Source organism: Gracilinanus agilis, chromosome 4, assembly GCF_016433145.1.
Source record: "Gracilinanus agilis isolate LMUSP501 chromosome 4, AgileGrace, whole genome shotgun sequence".
Taxonomy (NCBI): Eukaryota; Metazoa; Chordata; class Mammalia; order Didelphimorphia; family Didelphidae; genus Gracilinanus; species Gracilinanus agilis.
This window is the reverse complement of record NC_058133.1, coordinates 193,706,170-193,716,682: the sequence shown is the minus strand read 5'-3', so window position 1 is coordinate 193,716,682 and position 10,513 is coordinate 193,706,170. Positions and strand designations below refer to the sequence as shown.

Below are 10,513 nucleotides of genomic sequence, written 5' to 3'. Positions count from 1 at the left end.
ACTGCTGACACTGCCCCGGGGAGCAGCTGCTTTGGCCTTGGGAGAGACAGACAACAGACAAAGGTCATCAGTGCCCAGGAGACCAGAAGGGGGATTCACACCATCACCACTAACACCCCTTCTTCTCTAGAGGAGGGAATGGGCATGGGCACCGACCTAAGCTGTTACTGTTGGGCAACAGGGGAGTGTGCCCTTTTCCCAACGGCCCCAGGGCTTGGCGTGCACAGAGCCGTTAACTCCTTTAAATATCCCAGAGGCAGAGTATATGATATGTCAGGGCCTGGGGGGTAAGGGGCGGCAGCATGCCCAGAGGAAAAGAAAGGACGGTTGTGGGGCAGGAAGCCTGCCAACCCCTGGAGCTGAGAACTTTGGGCACCAGAGCCTGACATGTGCTGATCTGTTTACAAACATGTGCCTTACCTTCCCCCTGCAGAGAGGGGCAGGCCGGCAAGGGGGGGGAGCGATTGTTCCAAGCAGGAATCTCAGGCAGGGCCTGGGGGGACACACGTGGCTGGCCTCTGAAGGTGCCTGGGGGTGCTGAGGACTCCAGAAGCTCCCTGAAAAGAGGCCTGGCAATGGATCCCCTCCCAAGTCTCAGAATTCTGTCTCATCCTGTGGGCCCTGGGGCAAGGGGTGCCCCTGGAAGTCAGCCAGAAGGAGCAGCCTTGAACTCTGCCCCTACCCCCACCCCAGGATGTGAAGGTGGACGTTTGCCGGCAGACCTACCCATCCTGGCCCCCCTCCCTTCCACGAGTCTGGGCTCCAGATATAGTTCCTTCGCCATGGGCCTGAAATAGACTGGAGGGTGGGGGGGAGGGGGTTATATAAAGCCACAGGGACAGGACCGGACGGGGAGAGAGAGAGAGAGAGAGAGACAGAGAGAGAGAGAGAGAGAGAGAGCTGCCCCACAGTGACCATGGCTGCACTCGAGCTGAGCTGCGAGGTGTCGGAAGAGAACATGGACCGGAGGGAGACCTTTTGGGCTGAGTGGAAGGATCTGACGCTGTCTTCCCGGCCAGAGGAGGGGTAAGTGCCCCACAGCCTTACCCTAAGACTGAATCAAGGGAACCTCTTCAGAGGGGCCAGGTGCCCTTATGGCAGGGATGCCCACCCACACCACACACCCTCAGGCACCCAGTTAGACCTCGGAGAGCCTGACAGCCTGTGTCACCCTCTCAGGCATGAGGGATGGGGGCAGGCAGCGGTGGCTTTACTCTAAGAGTCTCCTTTGCCTACACAATGCTCTTTTCCCAGTTGCTCTGTGCACGAAGAAGATACCCAGCACCGAGAGACATACCACAGGCAGGGGCAGTGCCAGGCCCTGGTGCAACGGTCACCCTTGCAAGTGATGCGGATGGGCATCCTTGGCCAGAGATTGCAGGAGTACCAGCTGCCCTATGCGAGGACTCTGCCTCTGCCCATCTTCACGCCCTCAAAGGTGGGCTTCAAGGAAGATCGTGAGGCCACTCCCATCCAGCTTCGGGAGCTCCTGGCTCTGGAAACAGCTCTGGGGGGGCAGTGCCTGGACCGGCGTGAGGTGATTGAGATCAAAAAGGAGCTGCCTCCTGTGGTGGCTGCCAGCCACCCCCAGTTTGGCAAACCTGGCGCCCCCCGTCGCTCTCTATCCCGATCTATGTCCCAGGAAGCACAAAGAGGCTGAAGGGGACTCTGGGGGTAACATTCCTTCTCCCCCGATTCCTGTGCCTTCCTTGCTGTGGGCACTCCCTGGCTACTACCTGGGAGGGGGAGGAGGACTGGTCATTAAAGCTTTGTAGTTAGCCCAGAGTTGGGTTGGGAAGAGGGAGCCAGGAAGTAGGACATTTGGGTCTTCTGAGCTCCTGAAGGGAGGAGATGAGTTAGATGGGAGACTAGGTGACTGAAGACCAGGGTCTAGAGAAAAATGAGATGTGAATGGGGTTAGGAAACCCCTGAAGGAGTCCAGATGGAAGGGGGATGTGAGACTGGAGCGGAGAGCCTCAAGGGGAGGAGGCAGGGCTGGGGGAGCTGTGTTAGGGTCCCACCCAAGCATCATCTGTTAGTGCTTCAATAAAATTGAAAGCTGGTTCTGAACGTGTCTGCCTTTCCCTTCGACCCTGGGGCACGGGGTTACATCTGTCCAGACCACTAATGCCCATACTCTTTGATGTCCAGAACTGCAAATGGTCCTCTGGCTCCTGCCAAGGTCCTAGGTTAAATATAGTGTGGCTTCTGGGCAGTGCTCAGACTAGGGTACAAGGACAAAGCTGTAAACAGAGGCAGCTGCTTGCTTCCCTCCTCCCCCTCACTCACTGGATACTGGCAGAGCATGGAAAAAAATGGATGGAAAGATTGATCCCCAAGAACTGATGTTTGGTTTGTCCATGGTCAAGCTGAGGAGAGGAGGCCCTAATTCCTGCCTCCAACTCCTGGGCCTTGTTCTGCAGAAAAACCTCAGGAAGATGGAATTAGATATTTGGGCTTCCCCTGAGAACCAGCTATAGTCTGGGCCTGCCAAGGCAGGGAACCCGCGGGCACGGGGGTGTGGGGTGGTCCGATTCCTGCCTCCGGCCTGTGCTCAGATGTCAGGCTGACTCATGTTCCAACCACGGAGGTCAGTCAGGAAGAGAATGTTCTTACTACTACCCCCCACCCCCACCTCAGACAAACCTTCCCTCATCCCTAAGCAAGCACAGCTTTATGTAGTGGGGTGGCAGGCTGACAGGATAGAGAAGGAAAGTAGGCTCTGGGGAAGGTTTGTGGAGAGCCCTGAACACAAGGCAGGGCAGGAAAGGGCAGTCTGGATGTTTAGGAGAACCCAGCACAGAGAAAAGAGTGAGGATGATGGAAAGAACACTGGATTCAAAGTCAAAATCTGGGTTCAGATCTTAGCTCTGTTCGGGCAATGTATTTCCCCTCTCTTGACCTCAGTTATCCTGTTTGTAAAATTGAGAGAGTTTAGATTACAGCTACCTATGCTCCTGTAACTGCCTGGCCAATATGCCTTCCCTTTACACCTGGGTTCAAGGGAAACTGAGCTGTCATTAGTGAAAGGCATTGGGTAGCCCCTCTCCCTATGGGAGGAGGAGTCCAGGAAAACCTAGGTGACAGGGAGCCTCCAAGAAAGGACCTATGAATCCAGGCTCCCCACTAATTCTAAGAAATAAAACTTTTACTTTTTAGGATTTTTTTTTTTTTTAGGATTATTTTTTAGGAGGCAACTAGACAGCTCAATGGATTGAGAGCCAGGCCTAGGGACAGGAGGTCCTGGGTTCAAGTTTGACCTCAGATACTGTGTGACCCTGGGCAAATCACTTAACACTCATTGCCTACCTCTTCTACCTTGGAACCAAATACAGTATTGATTCTAAGATGGAAGGGAGAAAGGGAGGGAGGGAGGGAGGAAGGAATGAAGGAAGGAAGGGAAAAAGAGAAGGAAGGAAGGAAGGAAGGAAGGAAGGAAGGAAGGAAGGAAGGAAAAGAAGTGCAGGAAGCCATCAAAGCCGTGACGTTTAGCACAGCTAGTCCCCAGCTCTGACAATCCAGCACAGCAGGTTGTCAGGAGGATGGAAATTCCACACTCAGTTTACCCTATGTGATTCTTTTTACAGTGACATTCACTTGCATTGAAACTATTGCAATCAGTATCCTTATTCAGCCCCAGGGAGACACAAAAAAACAATACAGGTTCATGGGAAGAACAACCAGTCACGGTCTACCTACTATCCCAAAATAAACCCCAAAACAAACCCCAGAGTATAGAAACTTTCCCTAGAATCAGCCCAGCAAAAAATCAGCAGTTATTGGGGGCAGCTGGGTAGCTCAGTGGAGTGAGAGTCAGGCCTAGAGACAGGAGGTCCTAGGTTCAAACCCGGCCTCAGACACTTCCCAGCTGTGTGACCCTGGGCAAGTCACTTGACCCCCATTGCCCACCCTTACCACTCTTCCATCTATGCGACAATACACCGAAATTAAGGGTTAAAAAAAAATCAGCAGTTATTGAGTTAATGCAAGTTTCTAAATTCCCCAGCAAGAAAGTACCTGGCCTGGGTTTGTTCCCAAACTCCCACAGGCCAAGGAAACAATGAAACACAAGGAAAACAGGGGAATGACAAATTAGCACAGAATCACCCTTCCAGAACTGCATTCTTATTAACCCTATAGCAGAAAGAACAGCAAACATACTTTAAAAAAAAATAGTGAAAAGTGAAAGAACATCATGGGAGCAAAATTTGGACCAGACTGATATTATTGTATCTTATTTGATGTAATCAACTACCATAACTATCTCCTTGATTGATGATAGGTATGAATAGTATAACGTAACAATATACATGATTTAATTAGTTAAAATATAATTAACTATTATGCTTAGCTAGGAACTAATGTTCTTGTACCTTATGGATGGCTGAAAATAATAAGTTCCAACTAAGCCATTCTGTAATGAATAATTCTTGACAAGCTTGCTCCTTTGTTTAACCACAGTAAGATAATTAGTAAATGCCAATCATATGATGTTTCAAAAGTTAATATGTGATTTTGAATGTATGGGAAAATCAAAACCTGTATGAGATCATAAAGAAAAAAGGGTATAAAAATAAAAGTCAGCAGATGGCAACAGAGAACAGCCTCTGCAATTCCACTTGCATTCTGGCTCATTTTCATTTCATTTTCACCACTCCATCCCACCTCCAGAGACCCTCCAGAGTGAAGAGTGGACTCTTTGCAAGGAAGGAAGGAAGGAAGGAAGGTCCTCTGGGCAGCAGCTTTTCAATTCTATCACTTGCCTCCATAGAGATCTCGCCTCATCCATCCCCACTGGCTGCTGCTGAATTCAAGTGACCAGGGTCCCCCACCCCCACCCCAGGTCCCCAGGCTGGCACAGAACCTTCTGTCCTCAGTCCCTTCCACCCCATGCTCAGCACTAATCTAGAGAAGAGGAAGTGAGCAGAAGGGCCCAGAGGCCTGCTAACTAACTTCATTAACTTATCAATCCCCCACCTGGCAGGCCTTGGTTTCCCTGCTGACTCCCCTATCAAGATAGCCATCGATGGGGAATGGAGGGAGGCTGGGGTGGATGAGGGAGATAACTGTTGACCGGCTTTGGGGCCCAGGGCAACAGAAGCTAGGATATGGGAAGAGGCAGGGAACGCACTGTCCTGTGGGTCTGGGTGGGAGGGGAGGAGGGAGAGATTAGAGGCCCAAGGGAGGATGAGAGGGAGCAGCTCAAACTTGGGCAATGGACAAACTAAGGCCTTAGCAGGAAGGTTTGAAGGGCGGAACAAGAGGAATTCTAGAAGGAATGGGATGAATGGACTTGGGTTGGGAGGACTCTGAGCTAAAAGAGATCCTTACCTATCACTACCACCCCTCCCCATCACGTGTGCACTTTACAAATGAGGAAATCCAATGGCTAGGATGCTTGGGGTGGTGGGTGTCAAGAGCACCTATATGTGAGCTCTATCTGGACACTTCCTAGCTGTGTGGTCTTAAGCAAGTCCCAAACCATCCGAGTCTCAGTTTCTTCATCCGTACAGAAAATTGGGAATACTTAGGGCAGCTGGGTGTCACAGTGGGTAGAAAAAAGGCCTAGAAATCAGGAAGATTTCTTCTTCCTGAGTTTAAATCCAGCCTCAGACCCTTATTGGCTGTGTAACCCTGTTTGCCTCCGTTTCCTCATCTGCCAAATGAGCCGGGGAAGGAAATGACAAGCTGCTCCAGTATCTTTGTCCAAAAAAACCCCAAATGGGGTCTCAAAGAGTCAGATACAGAGCACTGGGTTGGGTGAAGTGAACCTCCCGTGTGAAGGACCTTGGATGCCTTGAGCAATTATGACTTAAAAAGCAGTGCTCTTGGGGCAGCTAAGGGGGTTCTGTGGATGGAGAGGCAAGCCTAGAGATGGAAGGTCCTGGGTTCAAATATGACCTCAGACACTTCCTAGCCCTGTGACCCTGGGCGTCACTTAACCCCCATTGGCCAGCTTTGATGGCTCTTCTTGCCTTGGAAATAATACCCAGCATTGATTCCAAGACAGAAGGGCAGGGTTTGCTTTTAAGCCGAGTTCTTTCCACCCCACCGGAGCAAGGTATGTAGCCCCGGAAGGGGGGGGGCAGTGATGTGAGGGACTGCCAGAGAATTTGGAGGGGGTCCCTGGAGAATGGAAGCCCTTCATGGCTATCACGAGAGGGGGCTGCGGAGAAACAAGGCGGGGGTGGGGGAGTGATAGTTTCTGCAGTTCTTCTCTGGTACGGGGTGGAAGGAGCCCAGGGAGGGAACTGAGGGCAAAAAGCTCTGGGTCAATCTGGGCCACTTGCATCAGCAGCAGCCAGTGGGATGGACGAGGCGAGCGACCTTTTCGGCCTCTGTATTCCGGGGGCCTGGTATGCAGTAAGAGCTTAATAAATGGTGAATTGATTCGGAGAGCTTTGGAGGCGAAGCCCAAGGAGGGCGTGGGCTCTGGGTGGGAGGGAGCGGGGAGCGGAGCAGAAGACGCAGCCCGAGCGTGGTGCGGCCGCCCAGCCGGTGTTTGAGCCTCGGGCGGGCACTGTTCCTCCGCTTCCTCCCGTCCCCCGCCCCCCGAATCGGGACACTGTGCTCCCGAGGCTGCTGACACTAAGCGAGATGGATGGCTTCACAAACCTGGGGACTGTCGCCCGGGGCAGCGCATCCTTTCAGTCGACGTGGTGGGGGGCGGTGAGGGGGCCTGGCCAGACCCGGGGCGGGTATAGATGGGAATAGCAGGGGGAGAGCCGGCAGGAGATATATAGCCCCGACCCGGGCGGGAGGCCACGCAGACGGGTGGCAAGATGAGCAGCGAGAGCAAGAACCTGGGCACTGGGGCATCTTCCGACCCAGGGAGGGCGGCGGTGGCGGCCAGTTACCAGCGCTTCGAGCCTGGCCCCTATCTCCGCAACAACTATGGACCCCCTCGAGGGGACCTGCGCCAACCAGATGGCGTGGGACCCTGGAAACTGCGATGTCTAGCCGAAACCTTTGCCACGGGTGAGCAGCAAGGGTTGGGGGGAAACTGAGGCATGGCATGGCAGGGGAGCAAGAGGAGTTGGAGAGGTGAGCTTTATAACTCAGAAGGGCACAGTTGTCTGCCAGAGATTTTTTTTTAAGTGTAGAAAGACAGAAAGGATAGAGAGGGACAAAAAGACAGGATAGAGACAGACACAGAGAGAGGATAGGGAGAGCCAGAGCCAGAGGATAAACAGATAGAGAGAAACATAAACAAACAAACAAACAAACAAATAGAGAGGACTGGGAGGCAGAGACAGAGAGGTCAGACCCAAAAGATAGACGGAGACCGAGAGAGGATAGGGAGATAAGAGACAGAGACAGGATAGCTAGACAGATAGAGACAGAGACAGAGCAAGGTAGAGACAGAGCCAGAGGATAGACAGGGAGAGACAGGATAGGGAAATAAAGAGGATAGGGAGATAGAGAGAGAGGGAAGACCCAGAGAAGAGAGAGAGAGAGAGAGAGAGAGAGAGAGAGAGAGAGAGGATAGGGAGATAAGAGACAGAGACAGGATAGAGATAGATAGATAGATAGATAGATAGATAGATAGATAGATAGATAGATAGATAGATAGATAGATAGATAGATAGATAGAGGCAGAGAGAGAGGATAGCATAATAGAGACAGAAAAGATAGGGAGAGAAAGAGCCAGAGGATAGACAGAGAGAGACAGGATAGGAAAATAAAGGGGATAGGGACACAGAGACGGAGAAGATAGAAACAGAGAAGCTAGACAGAGAAAGGATAGGGAGATAAGAGACAGAAACAGGATAGAGAGATAGACAGAGAGGATAGAGAAAGACAGAGAGGATAGGGAGATAGAGGAGAGAGAGAGAGAGACTGGATAGAGAGGACAGAGACAAAAAGAGAGGATAGGGAGAGAGAAAGAGAGACAGGATAGAAACAGAGACAGAGGATGGAGAGACCCAGAAAAAGAGAATAGAGAAATGGAGACAGAGAGGATAGAGTCAGAGACAGAGAAGCTAGGGAGAGATAGAGAATAGAGACAAATCGAGGGTAGAGTCAGAGACAGGACAGGAAGAGAGACACAAAGATAGAGAGGATAGGGAGAAAATAGAGGGAGGATCGAGGAAGAGAGAGACAGAGACAGACTGAAATAGAGATCCTGAGTATGCTGTAGGGAGAGAACAGAAACAGAGACAAGACAGAGAGGAAGACTGAACAGGTGAAGAATGAAGCCCACAGAGGCAGAGGAGAGGGAGACTGACTAACAGCCTGGGTGTTGGTTCCCCAGGTGAAGTGACTGGCCATAGCCTCATTGATATTGGCTCTGGCCCCACTGTGTACCAGCTGCTCAGCGCCTGTGCCCACTTTGAGGACATCACTATGACTGACTTCTTGGAGGTAAATCGTCAGGAGCTGGGGGTCTGGCTGCGACAGGACCCTGGTGCCTTTGACTGGAGCCACTACAGTCAACATGTCTGCCTCATCGAGGGCAAAGGGTGAGTGAGACCCCTGGTGGTGGTGGGGGACAGGAGGGGATGGGAGTGAGGGGCCTGAAACATGAGGGGAGAAGGGGGAGGAGACAGATGGGAAGTGGAGGGAAGGGCTAAAGCAGAGAACAGATGTTAACAGATGGTTTTTAGCTGCTGCAGTTCCATGGTGGAACATGAGAAATGAATCGTAGGGAGAGGACAGGTATCTCCCCAGATGTGGAGAACTAGAAAGAAGTCAGTAACTAGGCATACATAACTGGTATGGTGGAAAGCCAGGCGTCTCCTATGGAGAAATGGACCTGAGATGGAGCCTGAGAAAGCTGGGCATGAATAGTAAAGCCTCACACACAGGAAAAGCTAAGCATCAGGGAGGCTGAAAGGAAGGAGCTTGTTGGCAATAGGCAGAGCTGAAATGTGGGCATCTGTGAACCTCCCTGGGAGCTGAAGGCACTGAGGACTTTGAAAGGGTCACGTGCTACTATTCTGGGACTTCACCCCATCCCTGTCGCCCTGCACAGAGAGTCCTGGCAGGAGAAGGAGCGCCAGCTTCGTTCCAAAGTGAAGAGGGTCCTACCCATTGACGTTCACCAGCCCCAGCCAATGGGTCCAGGGAGCCCGGCCCCTTTGCCCACTGATGCCCTGGTCTCCACCTTCTGCCTGGAGGCAGTGAGTCCTGACCACGCCAGCTTCCAGAGAGCTCTGGACAACATTACGACCCTGCTGAGACCCGGTGGGCACCTCCTGCTCATAGGAGCTCTGGAGGAGTCCTGGTACTTAGCCGGGGAGGCCAGGTTGTCCGTGGTGCCTGTTCAAGAGGGGGACGTGAGGGAAGCTTTGAGTCGAAGTGGGTACCAGGTTCGAGATTTCCAAACGTACAGTATGCCTGCCCACCTGCAGACTGGTGTTGATGATGTCAAGGGCATCTTCTTTGTTTGGGCACAGAAGACAGTGGCCTGAAGGGCCCGAGCTATCCAATGGATGGTGCCCATTCGTCCCAGGGTCTGCACTGACCCTGGAGATGCTGGGATAAAGAATATAGTCCCCATCCTTAAGGTGTCTGTAGTCACTGGGATTCTCCCAGAGGAGGCAGGAGTGTCCGGAAGCCTCTCTATGCCAGGCATGGGGGAGGAGGGAGGAAGGGCACGAGAAGCCATACCCTCATTCAATAAAGTTTTCTTTCTTCCTGCTGTCTGCACAACATCGGTTCAGCCTCCTTACTGACTGATTCTAAGCTGAGGGGTCTGAGGAGCAAGGCAAAAGTTAGGAAGGAAAGGAAAGGGAGGAGACAGGTTAGGGAAAATCACGGGATTGGAGGAGAACCTGGGGCGGACGGGGGAGATGCAAGTGAGGGCCACGGGGCACCTTGTCCCTTCCTCCTGCTTTGGCCAAATACCCACCAGAGGAAACCCTCACTTGGTTCTAGGTGTATCTCACTTTGTTTCTAGTACTCCTCACTCCCACAGTTCTCAGTTCCTTTCTCTCTTCCCACACACAGTACTGGCTTAGGAGGGAAAGGTTCTGAATTGGTTTATTAGAGGCACACTGCAGCCCACCTCTGCCCCATTTATTTATTTATTTATTTTTAATTTTAGACCCTTAACTTCTGTGTAGGTAGAAAATTGGTAAGGGTAGGCAATGGGGGTCAAGTGACTTGCCCAGGGTCACACAGCTGGGAAGTGTCTGAGGCCGGATTTGAACCTAGGACCTCCTGTCTCTAGGCCTGGCTCTCAATCCACTGAGCTACCCAGCTGCCCCCATTTATTTTCACTGTCATGCAAGATCTTCCCCACCCCCCACAGCCCTCAATTCCCCCCAATCACTGGGTTTTCCTCTGGGATACAAAAGCTCTGGGACCTACAAAATGCCACTCTGTGTCCCTGTACAGCAGGAATGTGCTAGGGCTGCCAGCAACAGGCAGAGATCACCTTCACTCAGGCCCAGCTATATTGGCACAGCCCCCAGGCTTGACCTTTGTGGAGGGCAGGAAGACCCCACGTTTTCCCCTCTCCTGGATACCCTTCTCCCCTAAAATACAGAAATAATACTCATAGCACAGC

The 10,513-nt window shown here is 52.0% G+C and overlaps 2 protein-coding genes across 2 annotated transcripts; both read left to right on the top strand.

Moving 5' to 3' along the window:
- Positions 1 to 875: 875 nt before the first annotated feature.
- Positions 876 to 2,070, top strand: LOC123243807 (titin-cap). The gene is made up of 2 exons (XM_044671910.1): positions 876 to 1,026; positions 1,255 to 2,070. The coding sequence occupies exons 1-2, from the start codon at positions 917 to 919 to the stop codon at positions 1,658 to 1,660; spliced, it is 516 nt and encodes a 171-aa protein (XP_044527845.1). The 5' UTR covers positions 876 to 916; the 3' UTR covers positions 1,661 to 2,070.
- A 4,623-nt stretch (positions 2,071 to 6,693) lies between these two features.
- PNMT (phenylethanolamine N-methyltransferase) lies at positions 6,694 to 9,413 on the top strand. Its single transcript, XM_044674380.1, has 3 exons — positions 6,694 to 6,978; positions 8,255 to 8,462; positions 8,975 to 9,413. The coding sequence occupies exons 1-3, from the start codon at positions 6,783 to 6,785 to the stop codon at positions 9,411 to 9,413; spliced, it is 843 nt and encodes a 280-aa protein (XP_044530315.1). The 5' UTR covers positions 6,694 to 6,782.
- The last annotated feature ends 1,100 nt before the right edge of the window (positions 9,414 to 10,513 follow it).

Coding starts and splice junctions, on each gene's coding strand:
- LOC123243807 (XM_044671910.1), top strand. CDS start 917: ATGGCTGCACTCGAGCTGAGCTGCGAGGTGTCGGAAGAGAACATGGAC. Junction 1,027..1,254: donor TCTTCCCGGCCAGAGGAGGG/GTAAGTGCCCCA, acceptor CTCTTTTCCCAG/TTGCTCTGTGCACGAAGAAG.
- PNMT (XM_044674380.1), top strand. CDS start 6,783: ATGAGCAGCGAGAGCAAGAACCTGGGCACTGGGGCATCTTCCGACCCA. Junction 6,979..8,254: donor AGCCGAAACCTTTGCCACGG/GTGAGCAGCAAG, acceptor TTGGTTCCCCAG/GTGAAGTGACTGGCCATAGC. Junction 8,463..8,974: donor TGCCTCATCGAGGGCAAAGG/GTGAGTGAGACC, acceptor CGCCCTGCACAG/AGAGTCCTGGCAGGAGAAGG.